At 45.1% G+C, this 14,317-nt stretch overlaps 1 protein-coding gene across 2 annotated transcripts in view; it reads right to left on the reverse strand.

The window, feature by feature from the left end:
* Positions 1-11,568, reverse strand: part of LOC119170077 (cell adhesion molecule Dscam1-like) — a 295,537-nt gene extending 283,969 nt beyond the window's left edge. For both annotated transcript variants that reach the window (XM_037421113.2, XM_075880186.1), the window contains exon 1: positions 11,014-11,568. In XM_037421113.2, coding sequence (XP_037277010.2) covers positions 11,014-11,116 — 103 coding nt within the window. In that variant the 5' untranslated portion in view covers positions 11,117-11,568. The remainder of the gene's footprint in view (positions 1-11,013) is intronic.
* Between the last annotated feature and the right edge of the window lie 2,749 nt (positions 11,569-14,317).

The following is a 14,317-nucleotide window of genomic DNA, read 5'->3' on the forward strand; positions in this document are numbered from 1 at the left end:
CAATTGTAGGCGCAGTTCATGGCAAGCTGTCTGCTTTAATTACGCACAGAAAAAAAAAGCAAATATCATTGATAATTCCTCCATGCAACATTTGCAATCCCTGTTTAGTAAGTGCCCTCTGTGCAACCCATCCGTGTGTAAACTTTTGTTTGCCTTGTTGCTTAACTTTTCGAGAGTAGATTGCTTTGGCAATATCACCATTCGCCTAGCCTCACTAGTTTTCCCAGTTGAGAACGCTTGTCTGCGGATGAGTGTCGTGGCATATTAGTGGCGCGAAAAATTACTTCTACGAAGAGCTCAGATGCCGGGTCACATGCCCCGCAACCCAAGAACCCCTGAAGCAGCACAGTGGGTGTGATGAACTCTGCTGATAAGCAAAAACGACTCTCCAACAAGCGATTGCTAAAGAAAGCTGCTTGGAGTCTCGGCTCATCGCTTCATCGTGTTTTCTTGCAGACGTCTCGTCGTGTGCGCTCCGCTTTCTCTATGTTGGCTCCGCGTGTTTTTCCAAGCCGTATGATGAAACATAAGCGTTGTGAAACACTTTGCGTTAGAATTGAATCAAGAAAGCCGTTCGCCCTGCACACTAATTGTCGTACTGAACTGACTTTTACTAGGTAATTGATTCTTGTGATCTTTGTAATTTGTGTCATCTCAGGTGTTTTTGTGCAATGAACACTTGAGTACACTTAAACAAAGGAATACTTCGTTTTTGGTAACACCAAATAAGAAAGAAGTATTGCTTTTTGTTGAATTGACTGTCCGGGACTAAAAATTGTATAAGACATGTACACGAGCTCCAACCAACCCGCTAGTCCTCTTTAGGAACTACAGCCAGGCATTTATGAGCTATTGAATTATGTTGATAATTAGTGCAGGCAGTTGCACGGAAAACATGCCATATTGCCTAATCAAACGTTAAGTTAAAAAATTGAGTAGGGTCGTACTCAACGACATGTTTCTCTTTTTACCTGCTGCAGACTTCCAAGGCCTACTTCTGGAAAATCGTAATTTCAAATAAAACAAAAAAAAAGGTGTTATCCCTGACGTTTCTACTGCATGTGCGTTGGCTTGCCACATCTGGCTGAAACCCTTCGCTGCTGACTGCTGATTATTGCCTTCTTGCTTCCGCGCGGACGGACTGGCCACCTCTAACATTCACATGTGAAAGGTTTCAAAGGCAAAAATTGGACAAGAGTTCTGTATCATCCAATCGAAGGCGCAACTCATGAGCGCTGACAGCCGGGAAGTCTGTAACGCTGCAGCTTCCAAAATTCACATCTCGCTCAGTTTACTTGTTCGATGCATTTCTTGAAGTGTGTCCAAAAGAAGGCGCTTTAAGGTTGATGGCGTGTTTAACTTCGTCAATTTTCACCTGTCTCTTTTTGCGTTGATCACGTGGCTCATTAGCCGAGTAACTGATTACACTACCACTAGCTGCTGCGTTAGTCCACCTTGACGATAGACTCTTGTCCGAGCAGTCAGTGATTGAATGCCAACACTAGTCTTCGCACCGAAAATCAGTCAATGCCTTATTGGACTTCTTGCATGGTATTGGCATATATATGATATAGGCTATAGCACCCCAACTCTTGTTCATTTTTTAATACGTTTATTTTTTTCTTTGTTCACCTTCTCATCACGATTCTTCTTTTCCCCTCAATTTAATGCAGGGTAGACAACCGGATGCTATCATTCTAGTTGACTTCCCTGCCTTACTCTCTATTTTTGCTCTCTCTCTCTCTATACCTCACGTAGGAATATATTACAATAAAAGCGCAGAAAAAATGTTAGTTATACTGTCATTACACTTTCTTTTCTCAAAATTTATGCTTCTGAAAATGTCAACCATAATATAAGCCAAACAGCCAAGTTTCCTGCATTGTAAGCCGTTGCTTTTTTTTACAGCTTCGCTTTGTAGCTCCCTAATAAGACCTCCTTGTACCGATGGCATACGTAACTAGGCGATGACACTTTTGTTTATAATTGATTGTATACAGAAACTTCTGAAACCATTAGTAATGTTAGCGTGCAAAAAAAGAAACCTTTACCGTACACATCTTCACATTCTAAGGTAGTAATGAGGGCGATTGCGTCAATGTGTTTGGAGTCTGCACTGATGAGGTCGTGCCCCCATAAGAGGCTAACGAGCTTCCGTGCTCAGATTGGACAGCTAAAGGCTGCTCGGTTGCCGCAGTCTGTGCTGGCAGCGGGGGTTGAAACCCTCCTAAAGAAGCTAAAAGGACGCTCGCGAAAGCCGTGGCTGAAATACACACCCAGTGTGCGTGAGAAGCCGCTATTGTTACCCTACTTACGCAGGCTAACACACAAACTGAAGAAGGTTGCCAACCGCCACTGAGTTGGCATGGTGTTTTCTGCACCCAAGAAACTTTCGAGGTTGTGCTCGCGAACTTCGAGCGGCGAAAATCGCGCTAGCCTGTGTAGTAAGAAGCATGCCAACCCGATGGTGCAATGCGATGTGGGAGTGGTGTACGAGATTCCGCATACGTGCGGTAATTCCTATGTGGGCCACACAGGCAGCTGCGTGAACGACCGTTTACGGAAACACCAGCTGTCAATATTTGCCTGCCCAGTGCGCAGCCTGCGGCTGTGAAGCCCTATTTCAGCAGACCAAGATACTGAGTCGGAGCAGAAACACGTGTGCTCGTGACAAGTTGGAAGCATTCTTCATTAACACGAAAAGTGATGGCTGTGTAAGTGAGGCCTCAATAGCGCTCTACGGTGCAGATATGTCCTTTTGGATCAATAAAGTGCGTCAGCATGTGATGTATACCTGGCGCGTCTGCGCAGCTATGTTCGGTTTCTCTATTTAACCGACAATATACAGTCAATAGAAAAGTTGGTAGTTCGCGCTCGACCTGTTTAAGTGTTCCTTCTTCATGGTGTCTTTTCTTTATTTGCGCAATGTCTTTCTTTTAAATAATGAACCAACTAGCCCCTCAAGACGCCCTGATCAATGTTTTTTGAAATTTTCTTCTATCTCTATCACTAGCAGTTTCACTATTCGCATACACATATGCATGTGAAAAAGTATGGAAACAAAATGCTAATGATGGTGGTATTATGCTTTCCTTTTTTCAAAATTTATGCTTCTGAAACAGACAACTATGCGCCACACAACGTTATAGCTGAGTCTGCCGCATCGTGGTAACGTCTTCTCCACGGAACAGCTCTGTGTAGCTTCGAAAGACAATAAATAAGTGAACAAGGAGAGACGATAAAACGTGGAGATTTCTTCTAACTTTGGACATCGCTTCTGCGCATGGGGCGAGAAGCGCTATATGCAATGCCGGAGGAGAGGAGCATGGGGGCGCAGTTGAAGATGAACGCCCAGACAAAAGTGGGTGAGGACGGAAGCGAGGATGGCGGTAGTGAATAGCAAGCTTGAGGGTCGACCGAGAGCACTTTCCTAAAAGACACCCCTGAGAGCACTTCGTCGGTGTCGAGGCGAGTAGCGTGATTTTGGCTGCAATGCTCTCGGGAAGGCCACGCGCATGCACGAGAATAAAAATAATAGATGCTCGAAAAGTGTGGCCGATTTTGCTGTTATGTGGCAGAGATATGTGCGAACTTTTTCTTGCGCGTGCCATCTGAGGGAAAGAAAAAGAGAAGCACAGCATACCCACGGAGTGAATGATGAGTGAGGCGAAGCGTCCATCAGTACGTTTGCGCTTCCGTCCGTCCATGCGTCCGTCTATCTGTCCATGCATCCATCCGCGTGCCCGTCTGTGCATCCATCCGCCCGGCCATGCGTCCATCCGTGCGTCCGTCCCTGCGTTCATCCATGCATCTCTCCGCCCGTCCTTGTGTCTGTCCATGCGTCCGGCTGTGCATCTGTCTATCCATCCGCGCATCCGTCCGTCTGCGCGTCTGTTCATCCATCTGTCTGCTTGTCTGTCTGTCCGTACGTGCGTCCGTTCATCTAGTGAACACTCGAAGTACCTCCATTTCGCGTCTTTTCATCGTGATCGTAGTCGCGTGATCGTCTTTCTCTTTCCCCTGTGGCACATACCCGCTCTCTCGGGTATGTTCCACTGGCGGTTACGCACAGCGACAACAGGGGAGGCACAAGCCACGCCATAAAGCATCGCTCCTAAAAGAAGGACAAAGTAAATAACAGTTAAATGAAATTATCAGGTCGTGAGGAGTCGACCATTCATCGCAGCTACACTTATCCGGAACGTTTAAAAGTTCCGGATAAGTTTTTTAGAGAACGTTATTACTGTGCCCGCAACGTCAATAACAAGAGTAACTATACAATAATAATTCCTCAATCTACTTACAAAGCAGGCAAACCAGACTTGCGAATTTAGCGATTCCGGCACCCCGGGTATCACACTACTATTCCACATGTCGGTACAGGAACATCCGATAGCTACCACACTTTGCCTGTGTTCATAATTACACTGTAAGCAAAAACTATCCGAGTTTGCGGTTTTTCCGGCTCATGACCTCTGAAAACTCTCTCGGGTTTAAAATTACTACCTCGCGTAGGAGTAAAAGATGGTACATGACATAGTTTTACCACCACCTCTCAGGCAAGTAGTAAAAGGATGTCAAAATCCAGTTTTACCACTTAGGGAGTTTTCTATCACGTGATTTTTAACCTGCGTTTCAGAGTTTATTACCACGTGACTGCAGGGTGCAGCTGCTTCGGCGGCTTTTGCCCCATACCCCCCTTGTGACGCTCTCAGTGAATACTGAAGGTACGCGGAGCCCACAGGTGTTTTTTTTTTTGTTTTTTTTTGCATCCCCGTGCCTCTGGACTGACCTCGAGTCAGCGCACTTTTACTGGAACTGGGGGCAGCATAAGCACAACAACTGAGAACAGCATTCTTTGAACGAAAAAAAAAAGACGGGGGGGGGGGGGGGGCTCTCAAAAGAGAAAAAAAAAAGAAAGAAAACCTGCTGCGGAAAGCTGTCCTGCATATTTTCGCAAAATGTTGCTTTTGCTTGGCGTTGGCCTTGGAGACAGACAGTGCAAGAAGCTCAGTATCTGTGTGTCTGGTTGGGCAGATGGATCTCACGTGTTTCCTACATCACCGAGCGACCGTGCTCTTCCGAGCGCCTCCGAACCTGCACGTCCCGGATATCTCACTTCCAAGCCAAATCGTGAAGATCTGCCAGTGGTAACAAAATCAATCTGGTGTCATCGTCCGTGCTTGCCTGCTGGAGAAGCAATTAGCAAAATGCTTCACTCTGTCGTCGTCACCGAGCCGTGGCCACTAGTGACCAGTGGGAGTGTGTCGCTGGGGCAGGTGAAAGAAGCATCGCATATATTTTGTTCCACAGTAGACGATCTCTGCATGAGTAAAGTGCTGCCCGAATTGCCCACCTCATGCACCAACTGTTCTCAAACATGTAGCGCGAAGCCGATACGAGGCAGACGGAAACAACAAGAGGCTGCCCGTGAGCACGAAGAAAACCCGGATGGTGGTCTTTCGTTGGAAGTGTGCATACACCGCCCCATCCCCGTGAGATAGCAGTGACGTGTTCATTTGTGTCTGAAATGACGACGAAATTCGCACAGGATATGTTTTCTGTGATCGCCAGCTGTGTTTTATCGGATAGCCGTGCTCCTCAAAAAGGCCTAGAACGCCGTCGGTAAGCAGCTTGTATGCAGGCGTGGACCACTCTTCTACGCCCGTTGTGATGAATACGTGCTGCTACTGTGTTTGTGCACCGTCGCTGAATGAAAATCATTGAGCTACCATGCTTTGTGCGTACTTAGGTATATTTTGTGGACTTGTGCATCTGCAGTGCTAACACGCGTGGGGCAAAGAGCCCGGTGTGCCAAGCAATTATTGGATAATCAAAAAGGTGAGATCGTGCAGATTTATAATAAAAGGTTGGTGTGACATTTAGTGCCCTGCAGCCCACCTGAAGCTTACGCTTGCACCTTCAAGCGTTGTTGTTAATCGATGCAGAAAAAGAGCTCTCCTACCGGTACTACATTGCCGGTCAAAAAGTCGTGCCTATATATATACCGGATTGTCGAAGTGTAGTAGAGCAACGCGTGCAGTCTGTGCTAGTGGTGTATTATTCTGCATTTGTTGAGTGTGCGTGTTTGTCTGTATGTGGATATATGTGTCACCAATTCTGCCGTTCAATAAATTCAATCAATTCTGCTATTCAATAAATTTGTCGACTCTGGGCGAATGCACTCGTCATTTTTATTTTTTTAGCACCAGAAATTACTCCCAGTATACACCTCAAAAACCTTGTGAAGGTAGTAAAAAGTTACTCTCTCTATACTCGCTGAAAACCTCACTGGGGTAAATAATTACTACTCTCGCTACGTTCAAAAACTCAGTTAGCACGAGAGTAAATTTTTACCTCGGTAGTAGGTGGTAAAAAAAACCCAGGAAAGGTAGTGCGCTAGAGGACAAATGGTTTAACCAGTTTTTGAGGTTATTTCAGGTCATTTTTGTTTAGTGTGTAGGTATACCATGACACTTAAACCATCGTACTTGTGTAATTCAACCTTTATACAGGGCCATTTTACTTGTCCTGTAAGAACCTAGTGACCCCAGAGAAGCTTTGTATTACCCAGATAAGTGTGGAAGTTTTCTTAACATGTTTGATAACACTTAAGAGTCGAGATGAAGAAACAAGCGGATGAATATTCAGTTTGTTAACGTGCGTTACGGGTGGAGAAGTAGAAAAATAAGGCGCAGAGTAAGTCATTGGGGATAACTAGAAGACAAAAATAAATAATACCGATGGAGAGAGCGCGTTTACACGATATAAAAGCGACGAGCACACCAAGTGTGCTCACTCAAGTAATGATTCTTCATAAATGGTCATAATTAGCTTGCTAAACCCAGCTCACTTTCTGAAGCCAATTTTATTGATAACAATGGGTACAGTTCCGGAATACTGTCTTTAACATTATCACAAATGAATAATGTTTTTTACGTGGAACCAATTGTGAAAAATTAATGATTTTATGAACCCAGGCACAAACTGTCACCCGTGTTCTCTGGCACAAACGTGTTTTGCAGTTATATTTCCCGTACGCCGTCCTTATGGTAAGGTTGCAGCATCTGTCGATTTCAGATGCTAGTCGTCTACAACATGCTTTTGTATACATGGAATTCCGGCGACCCTTGAGGCCATGTCACAATAGTCCACAATTTCCCCATCAAGTGACAAAGTTTCAGCTTCTCAGTAGCAGATGCTTCGTTTGCAGTCATATGGCGTCCCCTTCAGTGGCAGACAGAAAGCATGAATGCCGACGTGATGCAGGGTTCAGCATTGTCATGCGGCGACGGTGGCTCTGTCATTGACAGGCATTCACTAGAAACGTCCATTGTTATGCTGCCTGGCATGCTGGTTGTAGGCGACTGTCCCGTTTTCCTTGCTTTTGCTGTAACCGTTGACTTGGTTTCAGAATGCCTCGTTAAAGGGACACTAAAGACATATATTAGGTCAAGGGTGATTGGTGAAGTAGTAGTCGAGAAATCTCGTAGGGCTGCTTTCGTGCCAAGGCACTGCTTATTTTTGCAAGTAAAATCACGTTTGAGTGGCCCGCACAGCATTAGTGCACTTCAAATCAGCTGCCTCGACGGGCCCTCTGACCTATAGCAGTTGCCTTGGCCGACGTTTCCCGCATTTACTGCTCAGCTGTCGACAAGCAGAAGAGCACGGCTAGAAGAGGCACAATGCAAGCACTGGCTAAGTTGCGGTTGACCTCTTAATCCTCCGTACGAAAGTGCACTGAAGAATAATGAAGATGTTTTTGGTGGTTTTACACACTGGCATAGAGCCACGGCACTAGCCACTTCGAGTCTAGGGTTTCCTTTTACGGAATATGCCGGAAAGCCACATCGTTTTTTTAGTGCAGCTCAAGAAGCGTAAATGATGCGTGCATCATACAGGACCACATGCACGGGGCACTTTGTCAAACTTACCGTTACAGCTCCTTCCATGACGTCGTTGGGATTATTAAAAAAAAAATGTCCAACTCGTGCCACATATAGATACGAACATTTACCTTGATTCCTCGATTATCTGAGGGATGCTGTGGGTAATATTGATATTTTAGACGTTCCAAAAGATTGATCTCCCTCTCTCTCTGATGTAAATTGCTCTTCGCCTTTATTGTTTTTTTTAACGAAGATTGTGAGCAGCAAGAACTGTGACATTCTGGGCGGTTGACAGTGGTTGCGCTGTATGAGTGATCGCTAATTTTTCATTTGATCTCTCATTAAAACAACCAATATTAATAGTAGCTGTGTCATTTTAAAGCTGGAAGTATTACCATTGTGTGAAAATTGTCAGTCACAGCACTGGGAACTCTACACCTCAATAAATACCTGAACTTGCAAGAGATTGTTTCTTTAATGGCTAAGTACAACGCGTCGTGTCTCGAGCACTATTGGTATCTATCTATCTATCTATCTATCTATCTATCTATCTATCTATCTATCTATCTATCTATCTATCTATCTATCTATCTATCTATCTATCTATCTATCTATCTATCTATCTATCTATCTATCTATCTATCTATCTATCTATCTATCTATCTATCTATGTCTGTCTGTCTGTCTGTCTGTCTGTCTGTCTGTCTGTCTGTCTGTCTGTCTGTCTGTCTATCTATCTATCTATCTATCTATCTATCTATCTATCTATCTATCTATCTATCTATTTGTCTGTCTGTCTATCTATCTATCTATCTATCTATCTATCTATCTATCTATCTATTTGTCTGTCTGTCTGTCTCTATCTATCTATCTATCTATCTATCTATCTATCTATCTATCTATCTATCTATCTATCTATCTATCTATCTATCTATCTATCTATCTATCTATCTATCTATCTATCTATCTATCTATCTATTTGTCTATCTGTCTCTCTGTCTATCTGTGTCTGTCTGTCTGTCTGTATCTATCTATCTATCTATCTATCTGTCTGTCTGTCTGTCTGTCTGTCTGTCTGTCTGTCTGTCTGTCTGTCTGTCTGTCTGTCTGTCTGTCTGTCTGTCTGTCTCATGATCATCCTCTCGACTTGGGGTCCATCAAGATTAGCACGGGAGGATAAGATGGTTTGACGAACAAGTCTTGCTAGTCATGACATGAATAACGTCCCATTCTCGTCGCGTACGTCATCAAACAGCTTCCCAAAAAGAGTGGCACTTATCCAGGGCCGGGTATGCGACACTAGTATGTCGGCTTCTGCCACAGGTGATAGACGTCTTATATCTAATCAGTAACGGCTAGACCACACATTCGTAGCTATAATGCTCGATCGTTAAGAAGAAGCTGCGATATGCAGCATTCCCCGGAATAATGCAAACAAGAAATGCCAGGGTCCCATTCTGCATGACCATAAAGTATTCTAAAACAGAGCCGAGCCAGGCCTCGGATACACTTTTTGAATGAACCATAATGTTCATGTAAGGTCAGTTGGGGATGCAGGGATGGCTATTGAATTTTATCAATACTACAGATGTACTCCTATCATATACAACCATTATGTCTGGTTAACGTGAATTGTAGTTCGGCACCATCCACTGAAATTGATTTGTGTAGAAGTGTTGACGGCTACCAACCTGGTTCGCACCAGCGCAAACACGAACGCATAATTTCCGCTTACCGCTTTTGGTGTTGCTATATTTATGTTCCTAATGGCATCGTTACGCAGCTGCAAACAATTGCTAATATAAATCATATGCGGCTGTTTAACTTATGTGTGCGTGAATTCGTCTATATACTTAATCCTTCTTCATATTGTCTGGCTCAATAAAAATTAACATCGACATTTTTCGCATAATATCGATTCCGAAGGTACGTGGGATGTGTCAATTTTTTTATTTTTTTTTTGAAGAAGCTGGGAAGAGGGATCAAGCATACCTTACGTATGCTCGTGCCTGTATACAAAATTGAAAAATTCAAAAAAATTTGAATCTCTCTTTTCTGTCATCTTCTGGCTACGCGACTGGTCTGAAGCAATAGGTCGTTAATGTCACGTCATGTGAAGGCAACTGCTGGTCACTCGAGCGTGAACGCGGGATTCATTTAATAGGTGCATGTGGTGAAACTGTACAGGCGAGTTGTACTACTATCAGAGGAGAGAACTGTAGCTCTATAAGTGATCACGCGTGCTGTACTATCACAGGTCGTAGGCAGTCGCTCCTTATTTAATTTTGAGCCGTATGTGTTGTGTGAAACTTCACAATAAGACAGACAGAGAGATCAAAGCAAGAAAAAAGTACAGGAGAAGATGGAAGTAGAAGTCACGACAATAATTTCGGCAATGCCGCTGAAGCTATCGTTCCCACAAGGGGACATGCCTTTGTCAAGGCAGCAAGAGATGTGCTGCCCTGACGCTGACAAACAAAAAAAGTTGATTTCCTGCCAAAGGCAAGTCCACCTTTCGATACCCTTGTTTCATTACCACTTTCTGCTGAAGGATTCTTTATGGCTAAACATGAACGAGCTTTAGTGCCGTAGCATTCGATTTTGCCACATCATCAACTACTTTTGCGAGTTCAAGGCAATGTAGTACTATAATGCTATTTCAGAGGCGCTGTTCTAGTAGCAATTGTTGATAAGGGCAACAAAGCATTTCTTATGGTAGAACATTCCTATTCACCGTTTATTAGGCGTAAATGTATTCGGCACGCATCGTGACAATATTGAATTGAAACGCAAAGCACAAAGATTCTCAAGAACTTGGTCATATCATGCAAGCGAAGGTAACAGTTGCTGCTTTCTACCACAGTCTTCCAGAACTGTCAAAGACGAGCGCAGTGTCTGGAAAGCGAGATCACGCACATATCGCTCGAAAAAAACCAGACTCCCCGCTGTCTTCTGCTCACAACACCCGAGAGAGCCCCTAATAACTTGCCTCGGTGACAGTGTCTTCGACGCGGATACATTCTCCAGACGCAGAGGGAACCGCGCGAGCGAGGTCAGAAAAGGGCGTGGATCCGAGCCCATCTGCAACTAATCGCAAAGCACGTTAAATAGCTTTTACACTCACCCACGTAAAAGAGGATTGCAGCCTGGCAGAAAAGAAGATACCACGCCGGTGATCCGGCCCAGCAAGTGGTCGCTGTCGCGCCGCGTCCCGTTAGCGTCTTCATGCTTCCTTTCGGGAGCTGGCGATGCTCTAGCTGGTTCAGGGCGCGTTATCCATTATTGCCGCATGTCACAACACACAAGAGCACACGCAGGCGCACGCACATGGTTGGTCTTCCGGGAAGAAGGCTGCGGGACGATGCGAGAATGGAGCAAAGACGCCCGGCATCCACGACTCGGACGAGAGAGAAGAGCAGCGGGAGCAGACAACAGCGAGCAGAGAGCGCGTTGTGGTGTAGTCCGGGGAAGAGCGAGCGACGCCACCACCGCCAGCGCTACCGAAGCTTGGACGACGACGCTGCGCTGTCCCGACAACGACGATGCGATCAGCGGCAGAGCGGCCGCCGCCACCGTAGCCGGGTGGGGGGGCTCAGGGTCGGAAAGAAGAGCGGAGTGGCGGCGCACACGCGATTGTAACGTGGAGCGCTGTTCGGGTCGCCCGACGGCGCCGAGGTGATTCTTCGCTCCGGACTGCCGCTCTGGTAGCGACATGCAGCACCCGTCCCCATCGACTCGCGCGGCCCCCGGAGAAGGAGGGCCGGTTGAGAGCGAAAGCCGCGCCGCGTGCGTGTCCCTAGCGAGGGGAGGGGCCAGCCGACTCGGCTTCGCTGAATCCTTACTGGGAATGTGCCTAGGGACCTTTGTGCGGAGTCCTGGGGAACGCCGTTGGGAACAGTTGGACCTCCTCTCCATCTATGCAGCTCCCCCTCTAACTCAGATATCGATGCTTTTCTTCCCTGACCGATGGTACCACCTTCCCTCCTTTCCTCTTACCGAAGTTGTTGGTAACAGGCTGCGTCCCGTTCGGGAGTTGGAAGGTATAAGGCTCGTTTAGCAGTCATATTGTTTCAGACCTCCTATTGTGTGTGGGAGAGAAATACCTTTTATTGAATGTTTCTGGAGCAGGTATATAGTACGTGATTAAAGGTGCGAAACAAGTTTATTTGAACTAATGTGCACCGACGCAATTGAAGTAAATATGGAGGTAAAAAATATGGGGTGCCATAAAATAATTCAAGTATGAATTTCCTTTTCAGAAGTAGCGCTTCGTCACCGAATTGAAATGCATTCGCAATGTGGCTAAGTGTACTTACAAATACCAGCATCATTGCAAAATCTCAGCAATTGTGTAAAAAAACAAACATGAAAAGCAGGATGTAAAAACCAAACGAAAAGTAACGCTGCCCTTCCATCAGACTTTATTCTTTTACGCTTCTTTCTTTTTCTCATTACACTCCTTTGTTGCCCCCTATATCAAGTACAAACTACATTAAAAAACACTCGTACTTTTCATATAACAAATTGTGTTTCAGCAAAGACTCTTTAAAAATACAGTTTTTCTAACACAGTTCATTTAATATCTTAAACGACGTGCATTGCTGGTGGGCTGAATTGAGCGAATGTGAAATGTGACAGTCACCTACACTTTCTAGACTGCTGAATGTTTGTTTTGCGATTAGTTATTTCGTGGAAGGCAGCAGCTGGTGCCATTGGAATGACCGACACCTGCTATAGACAACACCAGCAATAAGTGAACTGTATACCCTTATTTAGCTGTGCCCTGTGATTGCATGTCAAATTATTCTTTAATGCATGTGTCAGTGTGCTGTTTTAGGTCCGGCTATTTTTCACGGATACTCAAATGAAGCAACCCACTGAGATAGTGTATATTACAAAAGAAAAAGGACTCATCCATTCATTTCTGTTTCCTTCTGATAACCACACCAGATTTAACTTACGCGTCGCCGTTTACGACTATGCATTAGCATGAACTGCTAGCTGAGGTTGGGCTTTTGCCATAATTTGTATCACCACCAGACAACGTTTCTGCAACATATTTTTCATTTTTCAGTAACAGTGCCCGAATTTAGTGACATAAGGATTGTTCGCGAAGGCATCAGCGGTCAAGCTTTGTCGGTGGTGGTATGCAGTTCTTCCATCGCGCTTTCATGAAAACTCTAGAGCGTAAAGGCGCCTCAAGTCTGGTGTGCAGCCCTGGATGTCCCTGCCGTCCATAAGTCATCCTCACCTGTCTGCTTCCTATTGCTCCTGATCTCGCAGCTGTCAATCGATCCTCCCTTGGGAACCTCGTGCAAGGTTGGCGTGTACTTCTATCTTCTCTTTCTTTTGTGAACGCGTTCAAGCGCGATTTAAATGCATAATGTGATGATCTGTTCTCGGTTTATCTTGCCGCACCCGACACCCCTTCACGGTGCTTCCAGAGTGTATTCAGGCCTGGAGAGCACGAAGGCTTTTATAAATGCGCGGGCACGGACCCGTTGTCGATAGCCAGCCAGGTCCCATAGAGGCAGCGTGATGGCTCTCCATTCTATAGTCATCTGCCTTTGCTACGTGAGAACGTTAAAATAAAAAGAATGAAAAAAAGCAGCAAACCAATAAAAGTACTTTGTAGTTTTGAATACTGTAGGCAAGTAGACGTATAACGGTATAGAAAGGCAGAAAAAAAAAAGAGAGAGAGAATGGTCGTGCGCATGCGTCCGCAGGGAAAGCGCCAGAATAGTATCGGGAATTGAGGCCGTTGCCACGGGACGGCAGTTTAGGGAAGATGGTGCGACGGGGAAAAGAGGAAGACGGAAAGGACTCGCCTGATGGGAATTTAAGCGCCGGCGCTCCTGTCGTATACTGCGAAGGGAAAATGGCCCCAACACACGGGTTTTTATGGCGATGAAGATTCGAAGTATAAGCGGGAAGAATGCATTGTGGTCTGACCTTGCGACACCCTGTATGACCGCAGAAATCATATGTGCCTGTCGGACAGGTACATTTATTATGTTTTGTTTTTGTTTTTCTATTGTTACTGCGCACACGAGACATTGATGCGTGAAAGTACAAAGCGTCACAGACGTATATTGGCAGTGATATCTTACTGACTGTCGACTTTCCCTTTGCTCGCTAATGCCTCTTGCATTTCGTTTGCTACAAGACTTCGCGTAAGAGAAACAATGATTTAGTTAGACCTGTAAGTGACGTTAATTTGAAAGCTTCACTTGCGTTGTTATTATTTCTTAAGGCAGTGCTTTTAGAAGTAACACTCTAGCAGAGTTTCTACAGTTGAGAGAGTGCGAGAATGTATTTTTTAAAGGGAAGGCAAAAACGTTCGTCTGTGTTTTTTTGGTTATCTTTCGTATTTTCTCGCACAGTAAGTCACTATAACGTATTTTGTTGCACACTAACGACTACATACC

The sequence above is a fragment of the Rhipicephalus microplus genome, chromosome 2, assembly GCF_043290135.1.
Source record: "Rhipicephalus microplus isolate Deutch F79 chromosome 2, USDA_Rmic, whole genome shotgun sequence".
Lineage (NCBI taxonomy): Eukaryota > Metazoa > Arthropoda > Arachnida > Ixodida > Ixodidae > Rhipicephalus > Rhipicephalus microplus.